The sequence below is a fragment of the Bos indicus genome, chromosome 5 (genome assembly GCF_029378745.1).
Source record: "Bos indicus isolate NIAB-ARS_2022 breed Sahiwal x Tharparkar chromosome 5, NIAB-ARS_B.indTharparkar_mat_pri_1.0, whole genome shotgun sequence".
Lineage (NCBI taxonomy): Eukaryota > Metazoa > Chordata > Mammalia > Artiodactyla > Bovidae > Bos > Bos indicus.
In genome coordinates, this window is record NC_091764.1 from 108,735,688 (window position 1) to 108,752,211 (window position 16,524).

Below are 16,524 nucleotides of genomic sequence, written 5' to 3' on the forward strand. Positions count from 1 at the left end.
TAAATGTCATCCTGTTTGTTAAACATTTATGTGAACAGCACTTTCTGGGAGCTCAGAGGGGTATGAAAGGGTGCTCTGGCCCTGAGGTTTTACCTTCCAGGGTAGTCCAGTTAGAGTTCAAAACAGCTCAAAAATACTGAAATTTCAGACATTTAAGCAATTTAAATGCAAAACATTACCAGTAATATATATGCCCTGTCAGTCAGAGGCATTGTTTTATTTCATAAAAGTGTGGTGAATTTTGATTTCTTTACTTGTGAGGTAGAAATTAGAATACCCTGAAGAATCGTTGTGATGATGTAAATGAAACTGAATATGTAAAACCTAGTTGTAGTACATAAAATCCACTTATATTCTTTCTATATTAGGTATGTTTTTAACTGAAAGAGTAGTATATGGCATATGGGGGAAAAATGCAGGCAGAATAAGATGAAAAGCAAGCCGCCTCCCTCCTGACTCTAGGTTCTTCCTTGTGTATATACTTGTGCACCGAAAACACAGTTTTGAATATTTAAATAGCGATCCTGTGTACACAAGTATACTTGTTTATGATTATATACTTTTATTATAATACGTAAGTGGGAATATTATGCATGTATCTTTTGTATTCTGCTTTTTTCATTTAAAAGTAGATTTTGGCAGTCCTTTTTTCAACAAAATAGGTTTTTTTTTAATATTAGTGTATAATAATACAACCTATGTCTTCTCCCGTCACTCATGCAAATACGTTAATGCAGAGCTTTCTCTCCTGTAGAGTCAACTCAGTATCCTAAACATCCACCCTCCCAAGAAGAAGGGACAGAAAGAAAGAACTCTTTGTCAGAAAGCCTTGGGTGTCCCATGAACGAGACAGAGGAAAACCGGCTGGAGCACAGCAAGACTCCAGAGCCAGCTCTCAGGCTCAGGAAAGGGCACCAGCTCGATGGCGCGAGGAACGGTGACAGTGGCGTCCACCACGGAGGTCGGGAGCCTCTTGTAGAGGCGTCTGTCCTTTCTTCCTATCATAAAAAAGTAAGTTAAAGTGAAAGAACGGTGAGTAAAAACAGATTTATGAGAATGTGGCTGGAGGAAGAATGTTAAAAATTATGGGGACTGTGCTGGAGAGAGGATGGTGTTTTGAAAAGGAACCTCGAGGACGTTTGTGAGGTTCTAAAGTCTCTTAAGTTATCTAGGAGTTAGTCACACCTTTTCTGTTGACACATAAGACCACACTTAAGCTGCCCTATCTTGTTGAATGATATGGATTTTGTAGTTACCGTATATCCCTTATGGTTTGACCATGCTTTAGTGAGGGCATTATCGTTTCTGTTTTTGGAGAAATCCTGAGTGTGTGCTGAAACTGCTTCTCCAGATGCTTTGTCTCCAGTGCATATCTTGGGAGTTAGTAGGCTTCTGGGAAAAGAACCTAGTCTTTTGTTTTACCTTCCAGAGGAAAGACCACCTTTTAAGCGACTCAAGTAACTCTTCCTGGAGAGCAAAGGTGTAGATGTCTGAGCAGGGCCACTGACCAGTGTGGCTGTCTTTACGCCAGTACCGTACCGTGTCCATGACTGTAGCTTTGTAATGTGTCTGAAAGTGTGATGCCTCTAGCTTTGTTGTTCTTTCTCAAGACTGCTTTGACTGTTCAGAGTCCTTTGTCATTCCATATGAATTTTAGGATTGCTTTTTCTATGACTGGGGTTATCTAAAAGGAAGTGGAAATGTATTAAGCGAAGCTAGATGAGTCTTGACTTGGTTCCTGAAGGTCTGGAAAGCACTCCAGGCAAAGGGAGTAGCAGATGTGCAGACTCAGAAAGGGCACAGTGCTTTTAGGGAATAGCAGTAACGATAGTAGCGAAGTGTGTCCATGCACACTGGTGTATGCTGCCGTGTGAACCTGCAGAATGTTCGGTATGGCTGGAATGAAGGACAGAGGGTACAGGGAGTCAGTTTGTTAACAAATAATCCTAGACAGTGGAGTCTAAATTCCAGATCTTTAACCCTTGTCCCAATATCCTATCAGCCAAAATTCTTTCTGAAATACGTAGTGTTATGCAGTGGTTGAAGGGCATAGACTATTACTTCTAGGTCTCTGACTCTAAAGCCTTGGCTCTTTTAACTGTATTTGCTGAAGTTTATAGTTTGTGTTTCATAAGCACCTATAGATAACACAAAAGAGACATTTCAAACCAGGTTACCCTGATCTTTAGTTTTATGGCTTTATTTCATATCTCTGAGTTTTTAAGGTATAAAGTTAAATAAAGAGAACAGCTTTTGTGGTTGTCCTACTTTTCCTCTGCTCCAGATTCTTCCTCATAAATGGGGGCTAGAACCAACTCTTCATTCATTTAACCTAGGATTTATTCTCTTGGACTGATTTGCTTTAACCAAACTCATAAGAATGCCACAGTTTGTTAGTTTATCATAAGAAAGCTGATTTGTACTTAGATTCCTGTCTGCCAACCACTTTGTTTTCTTTTCTTGAGGTCTACTTAGGAACTTCAATAAAGATTAAAAAACAGTTGCTTTGTGAGAATTTTAAAAAAAAATTGGATGATTTTAAAGATCTTTTCCATCAAACTTTGATAGAGAGAACTAGTCTTTAAGGTTGAGAGTATGTATATTTCTCGGCAGACCAAGAGGAACGTTCACGGAGACTAGCTGTTGCACTTGCTGTGTCGGATGATACCGGAAACGCAGTCAGCAGCACTTACTCTTTCAGCTCTTGTTTTTGTGGACACCTTAGTTTCCACTGACCCCTGTGTGTGTACGGGCTTAGATATATCAGCTTGCTAGTGCCCTTACTACACATTGCAGGTTTCTAAATTTAAGGCTGGATTCAACCTGTCAACTTTGCAAAAAGACTATCAAGATATAGCCCGTTGATGTATAATTGTATAATTGCACTTTGCAGCACACATGAAACTAACACAGCATTCACTGTAAGGTCACTGTACTTCAATTAAAAAAATGGTTAATTAAAAAAGGCAAGCAAGCAAACAATAACTTGTTGATGAGATGAAGCGAAGTTCCTTACTGCAGAAAAGTGAGCAGCACCCTAAGGGTCTTGTTCAGAAAGGGGAGGTCGCGGACAGCATGTGTGTGGTTTGGGGCCTGACTGTTGTGGTTTATGGCAGCTCTTTCAGTACCGAGATCATACTGACATTGCACAGAGTTTATGATAGTTTTGATAGTTGGAGCAAGTCTAGTGAGCGGATACTTGGAAGGGAGCAGATTTGCCCAGTTCAGCAACTGTACTAAGGAGCTGGTTGAGCAGTCTAATGTAAGTGAATTTTTGAGAAGTTCTGAAGCTTATAAAGTCACCTAGTGGTTTGTGTCCTTAATCTTCCTGGGCAGGTATTTTATGAACACACGAAGTCATATTGTATGGGGGCCTTAGCTTGTAGTCCTTGTAATTATGTGGATACAGCAGGCCTCCGTTCTCAGACCTCTGGAGGGGCACACACACTTTGACCCAGATTTGGTGTCCTGGCCCCGGATACCTTTCCATTTCCTCAACCTTTATCTTCTCATCGTGGACAGCATTATGATTATGATTAAGAACAGATGGCAAGAATACTGTGCAAAAAAGTCCTAATGATTTGGATAACCATGATGGTGCGGTCACTCACCTAGGGCCAGACATACTGGAGTGTGGAGTCCAGTGGGCCTTAGGAAGCATTACTACAAGCAAAGCTAGTGGAGGTGATAGAATTCTAGCTGAGCTATTCAAAATCCTAAAAGACGGTGCTTTTAAAGTGCTGCACTTAAATGTCAGCAAATTTGAAAAACTTAGCAGTGGCCAAAGGACCAAAAAAGGCCAGTTTTTATTCCACTCCCAAAGAACAGTAATGCCAAAGAATGTTCAAAGTACTGTACAGTTGCACTCATTTCACATGCTAGCAAGGTTATGCTCAAATTCCTTCAAGCCAACTTCAGCCGTACATGAACCAAGAGCTTCCAGATGTACAAGCTGGCTTTAGAAAAGGTTGAGGAACCAGAAATCAAATTGTCAACATCCGTTGGATCATAGAGAAAGCAAAGGAATTCCAGAAAAACATCTGCTTCATTGGCTATATGAAAGCTTTTGACTGTGTGAATCACAACACACTGTGAAAAATTCTTAAAGAGATGGTAATGCCAGACCACTTTACCTGTCTCTTGAGAAACCTGTATGCAGGTCCAAGAAGCAGCAGTTAGAACTGGACATGGAATAATGGACTGATTCACAATTGGGAAAGGAGTATGTCAAGGCTGTATGTATATTGTCATCCTGCTTATTTAACATATAAGCAGAGTGACATCAATGTGAAATGCCGGGCTAGATGAATCATAAGCTGGATCAAGATTGCTGGGAGAAATATCAACAACCTCAGATATGTAGATGATACCACTCTAATGGCAGAAAGTAGAGAGAAACTAAAGAGACTCTTGATGAGGGTGAAAGAGGAGAGTGAAAAATTCAACATTCAAAAAACTGAGATTCTGGCATCTAGTCGCATTGGTTCATGGCAAATAGAAGAGGAAAAAGTGGAAACAGTGACAAATTTTATTTTCTTGGGCTCCAAAGTCACTGCTGATGGTGACTGCAGCCATGAAATTAAAAGATGCTTGCTTCTTGGAAGGAAAGCTGTGATAAACCTAGGCAGTGTATTAAAAAGCAGAGACATCACTTTGTGGACAAAGGTATATATAGTCAAAGCTGTGGTTTTTCCAGTAGTCAGGATGTGAGAGCTGGACCATAAAGAAGGCTGAGCACCACAGAATTGATGCTTTTGAACTGTAGTGCTGGAGAAGAGTCCCTTGGACAGCATGGAGATCAAACCAGTCAGTCCTAAAGGAAATCAACCCTGAATATTCATTGCAAGGACTGATGCTGAAGCTGAAGCTCCAATACTTTGGCTACCTAATTCCAAGAGCCGATTCATTGAAAAAGACCCTGATGCTGGGAAAGATTGAGGGCAGGAGGAGAAGGGGGCGATAGAGGATGAGATGGTTGGATGGCATTCAATGGACATGAGTTTGAGCAAACTCCAGGAGATGAAGGACAGGGAAGCCTGGCGTGCTGCAGTCCATGAGGTTACAAAGAGTTGGACACGACTGAGCAACTGAACAACAACGATTGTAGCCTGTGGCACTTGTCTGCTGACTTTTAGTATGTAAATATGTAATTTATGTCCAGCTATTCCCCTAAGTTTCAGCTGAACTGAACTAGTCTCTTTTCTTCAAAAGAGTGCTTTTGCTTTTCCGTCTCGACAGTTCTTGTATCTTTCCAAAATTCTAATTCCTCATGCAGCCTTTCTTGAGCTCCACATTCTGTTTCTAAACTGACTGTACCTTATTTTTGTTACACTTATCTTTGTGGCTAATTTGGTCCCTTATTAGATTGTACACGCATGGAAGGCAGAGACTGTATTTTACTCACCTTTATAGAAAACATCCTTTTAATAAGTATTTATTAAACTGAATTGAGCTGAGCTGGGCGGAAGCAGACAAACACCCAGTAGACTGATGGGTTATTGTCATTTTGTGTTAGACTGATCTTTAAGGACTTTGGTCTTTATCACTCTGGTTCTCTTTCCAAAGGTAAAGTACACCTTGGAGAATTAACATTTTAGCTTGTACTTTGTATGGATCATCAGTTGGATATTGTTGTATTTTGAGATATAACCCACTTTAACTCTTCTCACAGATGGACTTCACTGACGGAGGCAGGAAAAAATGATTTGAAAGCGTCTTTGTACTCACTTCAGAGCACTGACGTCTCTTTAAGTGTAGATATAGTGATTTATTCATAGGAAGCCTTGGAGCATTACGGTTTCTGCCTTTACTTTAGGCAGCTTGGGTTTTCGTTGTTCACCATTCATACTGCCCTGTTTCTCCTCATAATTCGTGTTGATGGCAGTTAGAGGTGTGACGAGAGCAGCAGAACATAGTGTGCGTTTAGCCCTCATGTGTGATCGCCTTAGATGCAGTTCATTGTTGAAACAGATCTTTGGGTCTGTGGTTTAGTGGCCACTGGAAGGGGAATTGAAAGTAATTTCCAATCCTGACAGGGTCATTCTTTAGAGTCCATATTGGAAGCCAGAGGCTTTTATATAATGTATATCGTGCCCAGCGCAGACTTTTCCAGACCGTCATCATGTGGCAGAGCTGTAAATTTGCCCATGTGTCGTGGAGAAAACATTTTTGTCCTTGTTCTGGCCACTTAATTCCTCCCGTGTTATCCTCTGTTTAACCAAGGAAACTTAATTTACTACCACCCACTCTGTGAAGATCGCTAATTAGCAACTCTGCAATGCTTGACCACAATAAATAGCTATTTATAGTCCTGTGTCTTAGACATTTGTTTTTTGGGGACACGTTTGTGAGTATTCTGTTATAAGAGGCTCAGCAGTTGTGGTGCACGGGATTATTTTGTTAATATTTTTGGTTGTGCCGGGTCTTTGTGGCTGTGTGTGAGCTTTCTCTAGTTGTGGTGTTCAGGCTTCTCACTGTGGTGGCTTTTCCTGCCGTGGAGCACAGGCGCTAGGCGCACGGGCTTCCACTACTGAAGCTCAGCAGTTGAGCCTTGCTGGCTTCAGGCGCACGGGCTCAGCGGCTGTGGCCTGTGGGCTCCGTCGCTGCAGGTCTGGGCTCTCGCGCGCAGGCTGTAGTTGTGGCACGTGGGCTTAGCTGCCCCAGAGCGTGCGGTGGCACTCCCTCTCAGACCAGGGTCGAACCCACGTCCCCTGCACTGGCAGACGGATTCTATCCACTCTACCACCAGGGAAGTCCCTGCCTGATGTGCTATAGATAAGTTTAGATAAGAATACTGATACAGTAAGAGTTGTCAGGATTAAATTAATGGCCTTTCTTTTGGGCTTGGTGTGTTTTAAGGATTTAGTAAATAGTTTTACACTGTTTTTCCTCCTTTCCCCTAGAGCACTTCCTGCATTAGATTTATTTTACACGTTCCAGGAGGGATTACTGGAGATTGTCCCCTCAGTAATGTCTCAGCTTTGTATATGTGATAGTATTTTGTGGTCTATGAGTATAATTCTTACAGCAAAAAACAAAGCATCCAAGGCCACTCCTGAACCTTGCTACTGAAACAAGCAGGAATGCTGCTGTCATAGTTCAGTTGTCTGCAGAGAAGAATCAGGCACCTCTTATTTTTAGTACTTGTAGTAATTCTATAATAGACAGACCTTACTTCCTATACTGTTAACTTGTCTGAGGCCTTGTTTTAACCTTAAGAGATTTTCAGTGTAATCTTTTCAAGGAAAAGGTATTGTTCATTTCCTCTGGCTCCTGACCTCTGTCCCTGACTGTCTCTGTGATTGCCTTGCAGAGCGTGGAGGAGCGTGAGTGCGATGATGGAGCATCTCAGGAAGATGAGGGGTTCATGGGCATGTCCCCCCTCCTGCAAGCCCACCATGCCATGGAGAGGATGGAAGAGTTTGTTTGTAAGGTAAGATGGCTGTTCCTGGTCATTCCATGCTGTATGTTTCAGTTCTGTTCAGTTCAGTCGCTCAGTCGTGTCCGACTCTTTGCGACCCCATGAATCACAGCACGCCAGGCCTCCCTGTCCATCACAAACTCCCGGAGTTCACTCAGAACTCACGTCCATCGAGTCAATGATGCCATCCAGCCATCTCATCCTCTGTCGTCCCCTTCTCCTCCTGCCCCCAATCCCTCCCAGCATCAGAGTCTTTTCCAATGAGTCAGCTCTTCGCATGAGATGGCCAAAGTACTGGAGTTTCAGCTTTAGCATCATTCCTTCCAGAGAAATCCCAGGGCTGATGTCCTTCAGAATGGACTGGTTGGATCTCCTTGCAGTCCAAGGGACTCTCAAGAGTCTTCTCCAACACCACAGTTCAAAAGCATCAATTCTTCTGCGCTCGGCCTTCTTCACAGTCCAACTCTCACATCCATACATGACCACAGGAAAAACCATAGCCTTGACTAGACGAACCTTTGTTGGCAAAGTAATGTCTCTGCTTTTGAATATGCTATCGAGGTTGGTCATAACTTTCCTTCCAAGGAGTAAGCAAGCGTCTTTTAATTTCATGGCTGCAGTCACCATCTGCAGTGATTTTGGAGCCCAGAAAAATAAAGTCTGACACTGTTTCCACTGTTTTCCCATCTATTTCCCATGAAGTGGTGGGACCGGATGCCATGATCTTCGTTTTCTGAATGTTGAGCTTTAAGCCAACTTTTTCACTCTCCACTTTCACTTTCATCAAGAGGCTTTTGAGTTCCTCTTCACTTTCTGCCGTAAGGGTGGTGTCATCTGCATATCTGAGGTCATTGATATTTCTCCCAGCAATCTTGATTCCAGCTTGTGTTTCTTCCAGTCCAGCGTTTCTCATGATGTACTCTGCATAGAAGTTAAATAAGCAGGGTGACAATATACAGCCTTGACGAACTCCTTTTCCTATTTGGAACCAATCTGTTGTTCCATGTCCAGTTCTAACTGTTGCTTCCTGACCTGCATACAAATTTCTCAAGAGGCAGATCAGGTGGTCTGGTATTCCCATCTCTTTCAGAATTTTCCACAGTTGATTATGATCCACACAGTCAAAGGCTTTGGCATAGTCAATAAAGCAGAAATAGATGTTTTTCTGGAACTCTCTTGCTTTTTCCATGATCCAGCATATGTTGGCAATTTGATCTCTGGTTCCTCTGCCTTTTCTAAAACTAGCTTGAACATCAGGAAGTTCACGGTTCACATATTGCTGAAGCCTGGCTTGGAGAATTTTGGGCATTACTTTACTAGCGTGTGAGATGAGTACAATTGTGCGGTAGTTTGAGCATTCTTTGGCATTGCCTTTCTTTGGGATTGGAATGAAAACTGACCTTTTCCAATCCTGTGGCCACTGCTGAGTTTTCCAAATTTGCTGGCATATTGAGTGCAGCACTTTCACAGCATCATCTTTCAGGATTTGGAATAGCTCAACTGGAATTCCATCACCTCCACTAGCTTTGTTCATAGTGATGCTTTCTAAGGCCCACTTGACTTCACATTCCAGGATGTCTGGCTCTAGGTCAGTGATCACACCATCATGATTATCTGGGTCATGAAGATCTTTTTTTGTACAGTTCTTCTGTGTATTCTTGCCATCTCTTCCTAATATCTTCTGCTTCTGTTAGGTCCATACCATTTCTGTCCTTTATCGAGCCCATCTTTGCATGAAATGTTCTTTGGTATCTCTGATTTTTTTGAAGAGATCCCCTAGTTTTTCCCATTCTGTTGTTTTCCTCTATTTCTTTGCATTGATCGCTGAGGAAGGCTTTCTTATCTCTTCTTGCTATTCTTTGGAACTCTGCATTCAGATGTTTATATCTTTCCTTTTCTCCTTTGCTTTTCGCTTCCCTTCTTTTCACAGCTATTTGTAAGGCCTCCCCAGACAGCCATTTTGCTTTTTTGCATTTCTTTTCTATGGGAATGGTCTTGTTCCCTGTCTCCTGTACAATGTCACGAACCTCAGTCCATAGTTCATCAGGCACTCTAGCTATCAGATCTAGGCCCTTAAATCTATTTCTCACTTCCACTGTATAATCATAAGGGATTTGATTTAGGTCATACCTGAATGGTCTAGTGGTTTTCCCTACTTTCTTCAATTTAAGTCTAAATGTGGCAATAAGGAGTTCATGGTCTGAGCCACAGTCAGCTCCTGGTCTTGTTTTTGCTGACTGTGTAGAGCTTCTCCATCTTTGGCTGCAAAGAATATAATCAATCTGATTTTGGTGTTGACCATCTGGTGATGTCCATGTATAGAGCGTTCTCTTGTGTTGTTGGAAGAGGGTGTTTGTTATGACCAGTGCATTTTCTTGGCAAAACTCTATTAGTCTTTGCCCTGCTTCATTCCGTATTCCGAGGCCAAATTTGCCTGTTACTCCAGGTGTTTCTTGACTTCCTACTTTTGCATTCCAGTCCCCTATAATGAAAAGGACATCTTTTTTGGGTGTTAGTTCTAAAAGGTCTTGTAGGGCTTCATACAACCGTTCAGCTTCAGCTTCTTCAACGTTACTGGTTGGGGCATAGACTTGGATTACTGTGATATTGAATGGTTTGCCTTGGAAACGAACAGAGATCATTCTGTCGTTTTTGAGATTGCATCCAAGTACTGCATTTCGGACTCTTTTGTTGACCATGATGGCCACTCCATTTCTTCTGAGGGATTCCTGCCCGCAGTAGTAGATATAATGGTCATCTGAGTTAAATTCACCCATTCCAGTCCATTTCAGTTGGCTGATTCCTAGAATGTCGACATTCACTCTTGCCATCTCTTGTTTGACCACTTCCAATTTGCCTTGATTCATGAACCTGACATTCCAGGTTCCTATGTAATATTGCTCTTTACAGCATCAGACCTTGCTTCTATCACCAGTCACATCCACAGCTGGGTATTGTTTTTGCTTTGGCTCCATCCCTTCATTCTTTCTGGAGTTATTTCTCCACTGATCTCCAGTAGCATATTGGGCACCTACTGACCTGGGGAGTTTCTCTTTCAGTATCCTATCATTTTGCCTTTTCATACTGTTCATGGGGTTCTCAAGGCAAGAATACTGAAGTGGTTTGCCATTCCCTTCTCCAGTGGACCACATTCTGTCAAATCTCTCCACCATGACCCGCCTGTCTTGGGTTGCCCCACGGGCATGGCTTAGTTTCATTGAGTTAGACAAGGCTGTGGTCCTAGTGTGATTAGATTGACTAGTTTTCTGTGAGTATGGTTTCAGTGTGTTTGCCCTCTGATGCCATCTTGCAACACCTACCGTCTTACTTGGGTTCGTCTTACCTTGGGCGTGGGGTATCTCTTCACGGCTGCTCCAGCAGAGTGCAGCTGTATGTTTAGTCCTTCCCAAACAGAAGTCTGCGAGTTAGGAGAGCGGGAGTACCGTCCCTTTGGGGAGAGTGTGTGTCCCCGTGAGTGGGAGCAGCGTCAGGACATTAGCCCTGTTCAGTGCACTAGTCCTCGTGTGTCTACAGCAGCCCTGATAAAGGTTTGAGAAAACTAGATCATCTAGCTGGGAAACCGGCTCACAGAGTAGATGTTGTATTGACCAGTTAGATAAGACAGAAGGAAGCAGAGTTGGGGGTGCCTGATGCCTGCAGACCCTGAAATGGTGTCGCTAGGCCCCTGAGTCTGCTCTGCAGCGTGCTGCTCCTCTCAGGGTCCAGTGGGTGATAGACTCCTCCTCAGGGAGGACTTGCCTCGTCTTCACACACATCCAGTGTTGTCAGTGTGGCTGGTATGTTTTCTGAGTCATTAGGATCCCCGTGGGGCTCTGTTCCCCTAAAATGGCATCTGGAATTGGGGTTGCTTGTTTCGAAAACATCATCAGGGACCCTGATACGTATGTATGGGTTTAGCCACTTGATCCATCCGATCCTGGCAGGTGTGACCTCAGGTCAACACAGTTCAACCTGTGTGTGTAAATTTATTATTAAACGTTTTTGAAGAACTCTTGATCATTTAGAGAAAAAATTTTCTGACACTTTGCTTTTTCATGAGTTTTGTGAAACCAAGACTTTTTATGTATATAGTCTTAGATGCTAAAAACTAAATTTAGGTTTTTCTACATTTACAATGATGCTGGAAATAATTGGGGCCAGTTGACTTAGAGTCCTGAAGTTTGGACCAGAGCTGAGAGGAAAACATTATAATCTGAATATAGACATGTCTTTGAAGACCAGAGGAATTTCGGGGAGAGGGTGGCAGAGTCTAAACATTTATGGATCTACTTTTAGAGCCCAGAAAATTTTAATCAGTGTTTGAAAACTGGTGAAGAAAAAGCCAATTGAAACATTAAACCCATTCTAGTAATCACTGTCTCAGTAGAGTTAGAGCAAAGGAATACAAATGATACATTTTGGTTTCCAAAAGCAAGTTTTTCCCTTAAATCTCAGAGTTGAGTATTCAGTGTCAGCCACTAGGGATTTTTATATTTATGGATCAGTGGGGTGCTGTAGGTAACTTGAGTTTTTGTTCTCCCTTCTGAACCAAGAGTAGAGAGTAAGGCAAATAAAACTCTCCAGTTTAAGAGCTAACAGGTGGTGAATAAATAGGACACTTATTTGCTATAGACTATGATTTACTGAAGGAAAAGGAGTGGGTCATAAAATTATTATGAACCCGTATTATCCCCTAGAAGTGTGTCTGAGCGAAAGGGGCAGGCTCCCTGAGTCACCCCACCCACCGCGGCCAAGCTTCTGACTGTCCTTGATAAACCCGCCTGCCTGTATTTGGTGACACCGGATTCTATTTCTTGGAAGCAAGTAAGCAGACAGTTGAGAATGCGGTGTCCTGCCACCTTGCTTGTGTGCTTTCCCTTGTGGAGAAGGCTTTTCTACAGGAATAGGGGGAATAAATAAAATCATTTAGGCTTCAGAGAGTGTTTGTGTTTGGCGTCTCTTTTATTCCAGCCTTCAGTCGTTGCTAGTCTACAAGCATAGTCTGGCACATGTGGACATAGAGGTCTTTTGTGGGTCATTTTTTTTTGTTTGTTATGTTTTGTTTATCATATGATCTAACACCAACCTAGTGAGCCATTGCTAAGATGTTTGATTTAGGCATTGCCCTTGTCAAGCTTATAAACAAAGGTGTCTTTGACTAAGCTTTGACCTTGTTCTTCCTGCCTGGAGTTGAGCGGGGAGGATACCTGTTTGGTCGGCATTTGGCTGCCCTGCAAGTTGAGCCGCAGGTGCAGTGTAATGGAGGCACAGCGCCTGGGCCCAGTCTTCAGAGGCCAGAGTGTGTGTTTAGAAACATCGGGGGAAGTCGCTCTGACACTGTGTACCGGTGTCACTGGTAAGAGCTAGTAACTGCTCGTGTGATAACACAGTAGCTCTCCTCATACGATCACAGCAGAGCCGTTTGCAGGCTGTGAACTGCCTGGAGGGAGGTGAGGATTGGTTTCCATCTTAGAAAATAAAGTTCTCCCCAAGTAAAGCCGAGTACAGCATCTGGTGACCGATGAGTTTATTTTGCTGCACATTAGGAACCAGCAGGGGGAGGGCGGGTGAGCACAGGCCCGGGGTCGGGAGGAGCATGAGCGCCATTGTGAGGGGTCACTGCTGTTCTCGGTTTATCGTCCCACCCCGGTGGAGTGCAGGGAGGGGAGAGTGTGGCGGGCACGGTGGCCGGCAGGTGGGTGCCAGGGGAAGCCCTAGGTGGACGTGCTTCTGCCTCCTCCTTGGCGTCTGTTTGGCTCAGCAAAGGCAGGTTAGTGTAGGCGGAAGTGATCTTACGGTGTGAGCTCGCTGGGCTGAGATGTGAAAGGAGCAGGGTAATGAGGCTGGCGTGTCTTTTAAGAGAGGCTCCCCCACCCCCATCCCTTTCCTTTAGAGCCTGAGGGGAATGGCAGCGAGGAAGAGGGGCCTAAAGGGCGGGAGGCTGCGCTCCTTGGTGGTTCCCCAGACCTGAGCTCTCGGGTGGCTGCTTGTGGGGATTGCACGCCGCCTTTGGGGTGGGGATGCTGGGGGTCATTTCTGTGGATCCTCGTAAGTTCCCATACTCTGGTCCTCGCTTTATAAACGAGGACACTGAGGCTTGAGGATTTTTGTAGTTAATGAAGGCTCCTTCAACTGGGTAATGACAGAGATCCAAGGTTTTCCTACCCCTTTGCTCTTTGTATTTGATTATATTTGCTGGGATTGGAAGAGAAACCAAAGGAGAGGGAGGTAATTTTAGCAAGAGGTACCTAAGTGTGATTCTTCGTTTTTCCCCTACCAACAGGAATATTAAGTATAAAAATGGTCTTACTTATTAATACAACAGGGATTTTTCCTGGTATATATGGTAGTTGAGTTGATAAAGAATCCACCTGCAATGCATGAGACCCCAGTTTGATTCCTGGGTTGCGAAGATCTGCTGAAAAAGGGATAGGCTACTCACTCCAGTATTCTTGGGCTTCCCTGGTGGCTCATCTGGTAAAGAGTCTGCCTGAAATGCGGGTTTGATCCCTGGGTCGGGAAGATTCCCTGGAGAGGAGAAAGGCTACCCACTACAGTATTCTAGCCTGGAGAATTCCATGGACTGTATAGTCCACGGAGTCACAAAGAATTGGACATGACTGAGCGACTTCATGGAGAAGGGAATGGCAACCCACTCCAGTTTTCGTGCCTGGAGAATTCCATGGACAGAGCAGCCTGGTGGGGTACCGTCCATTGGGTCACAGAGAGTCGGACACTACTGAACGATTAACACAAAGTCTGTAGTGAAGGATGAAGGAGGAGCTTCTGTATGGGCGGAACTTCAGTCGCTCATCTTGCCTTGGCCAGACCGAAACAGAGCTGGAAAGCACTTTCTTTTCCTTCTTGGCCATGTCTCGTGGCTTGCCCATGTCAGTTTCCTGACTCAGGACTGAATCCAGGCCTTCCCCAGTGAAAGCACAGAATCCTAACCATTAGGCCACCAGGGAAGTCGCCTGGGTATTTTCTGTAACTTCATTTGCTCTTTCCTTTTCCTTAGAAAAGCTCCCCTACCCCAATAAAAAGAATGTATTTTTTCCTCAGTCAGTTTTTTCAGAATATAGGCCATATGCCTTTGAATGCATTTGTCTTTCTAAAGATAGTTTACTTTATCTCATTGTAAGGCAATGTGGTAAGAGATAGCCGTCAATGTTGCTAAATCGACAGTTAAACCCACAGAAATATTTGCTGATCCTCTTCCAGGTCTGGGAAGGTCGATGGCGAGTGATCCCTCACGACGTGCTACCTGAGTGGCTCAAGGATAACGACTTCCTCCTGCATGGACACCGGCCCCCCATGCCTTCTTTCCGGGCCTGTTTTAAGAGCATTTTCAGAATACACACCGAGACAGGCAACATCTGGACACATCTCTTGGGTATGTTGAGTAGTAATGATGACTGTGACCATTCTGGTCCTCCCCACTGCTGTGTTTAAGGGTAAGGACAGGACTTAAAAAGTGTGTTTTGAATTTGCAGTTGCTGTTTACTGGATTGCTAGTGATGCAGTTCCTCCGTGGTTGTCTCTGGTTGTCTCAGTTTACACTAGGTTTTCAGACATGTCCTTAAACCAGGCCAAGGAAAAGGCACTGCAGAATTGGCTGTAATATTTTAATGAGCATGAAGAGGAAAGTAGTTATTTCACAGAAGTAAGTTGACTTTTAAGTCATTCCTCATGGCCAGTGAACATATGAGAAAGGTGCTCAATGACATCGTGAGTCATTTGAGGAAGTGCAGTGAGATACCACTTCACACTGACAAGAAGGGCTGTTATCAAGAAAATGGAAAGTGACGGGTCTTTGCCCGGATATGGAAAGATTAGAACTCTCACGCATTGCTGGTGGCTTGGAAAATGGCGCAATCTGTATGGAAAACAGCTTGACAGTTCCTCAGAAAATTAAACGGAGTTACCAGCAATTCTAGGTATATACCCAAGAGTATTGAAGACATATTTCCACAAAGGTGTGTACATGAATGTTTTTAGCACCTTTATTCATCGTAAGGGGAAAGTGGGAACAACCAAGTATCTATCACCTGACCTATAAATAAAGTGCAGTATATGGATACTGTATTTGGATTCAGTGGAGTATTATACAGCCCTGCTGAGAATGGGCGACAGCACGGGCTAGCCGTGAAAACCTTGTGTGACGTGAAAGCAGCCGGACACAAAGGCCGGGCGCTGTACGATCCATACACACGAAGTACCCCAGGTAGGGAAGTCCACGAGCTGCAAAGTCCAGTAGATCAGTGCTTGTTAGGGTTGTTGGGGGGCGGGGGCGGGGTGATGGGCGATGGCTGAGCAGGTGTGGGGCTTCTTTTTGGGCCAGTGAAAATGTTCTGAAATGAAATAGTGACGATCGCACAACCTGGTGAATGTATTGAGTAGTCTGGCTTTTCCCCGTTTAATGTACGTATCTTACCACATGTTTGATTTCCTCTGTTCCTCCAAGTTCTCCAGAATCAGAGAGTAGATCAGAGTAGAGAATCAGATCGAGTTTGTTGCTGACTTCTAACTTTACTAAATGATCACACAGAATCACTTAGCAAATGTTTTAACTTCTTAATTTCTGTGTTTGTCTTGTGTTAAGTAGCCTTTCCCTAAGCAATAAGAATGTAGTATCTTACTGTGAAGAACAGTTTAAAAATGGTTTGAAATTGCCCAAATAGCATTTCACTGTCCCTAACTCCTGACTCTGTGGGCCAGCTGGTGAGGATCAGAGCTGCAGGTGGTTCCTTAGAGCGGTTGGTGGAGACAAGCTGTATTTCCTAGCAGAGTTTAGAGGGGTCAGCGTTCATTGCAAAAGAAACTGCCGAGTGGGCCTTTGAAACCTGGCTTCAGCACATGTGCCAAAAACATTATAAATGGAATTTCTTATGGATCTAGAGGTAGAGGTGGGCTTAGTTAGCAGGCCTTGTCTGTTTTCTTTTTGGATTAATCACAAGTTACCCTGTTATACTGAGCTTGTGAAGCTGAGGGGCATGTGATACCAACAGTGTCTGGAGCAGACCAATGTTTTGGATAAGATTTAGTTGTTCAGAAGAATTTTGATTCAGATGTCAGGACTGAAAATGTAATTGATACATAACGCT

At 43.6% G+C, this 16,524-nt stretch overlaps 1 protein-coding gene across 2 annotated transcripts in view; it reads left to right on the top strand.

Moving 5' to 3' along the window:
* Window positions 1–16,524, top strand: part of ADIPOR2 (adiponectin receptor 2) — a 46,621-nt gene that overhangs the window by 24,353 nt on the left and 5,744 nt on the right. For both annotated transcript variants that reach the window (XM_070790329.1, XM_019961744.2), the window contains exons 2-4: window positions 755–1,011; window positions 7,313–7,432; window positions 14,642–14,813. In XM_070790329.1, the coding sequence (XP_070646430.1) occupies window positions 841–1,011; window positions 7,313–7,432; window positions 14,642–14,813 (463 nt within the window). In that variant the 5' untranslated portion in view covers window positions 755–840. The remainder of the gene's footprint in view (window positions 1–754; window positions 1,012–7,312; window positions 7,433–14,641; window positions 14,814–16,524) is intronic.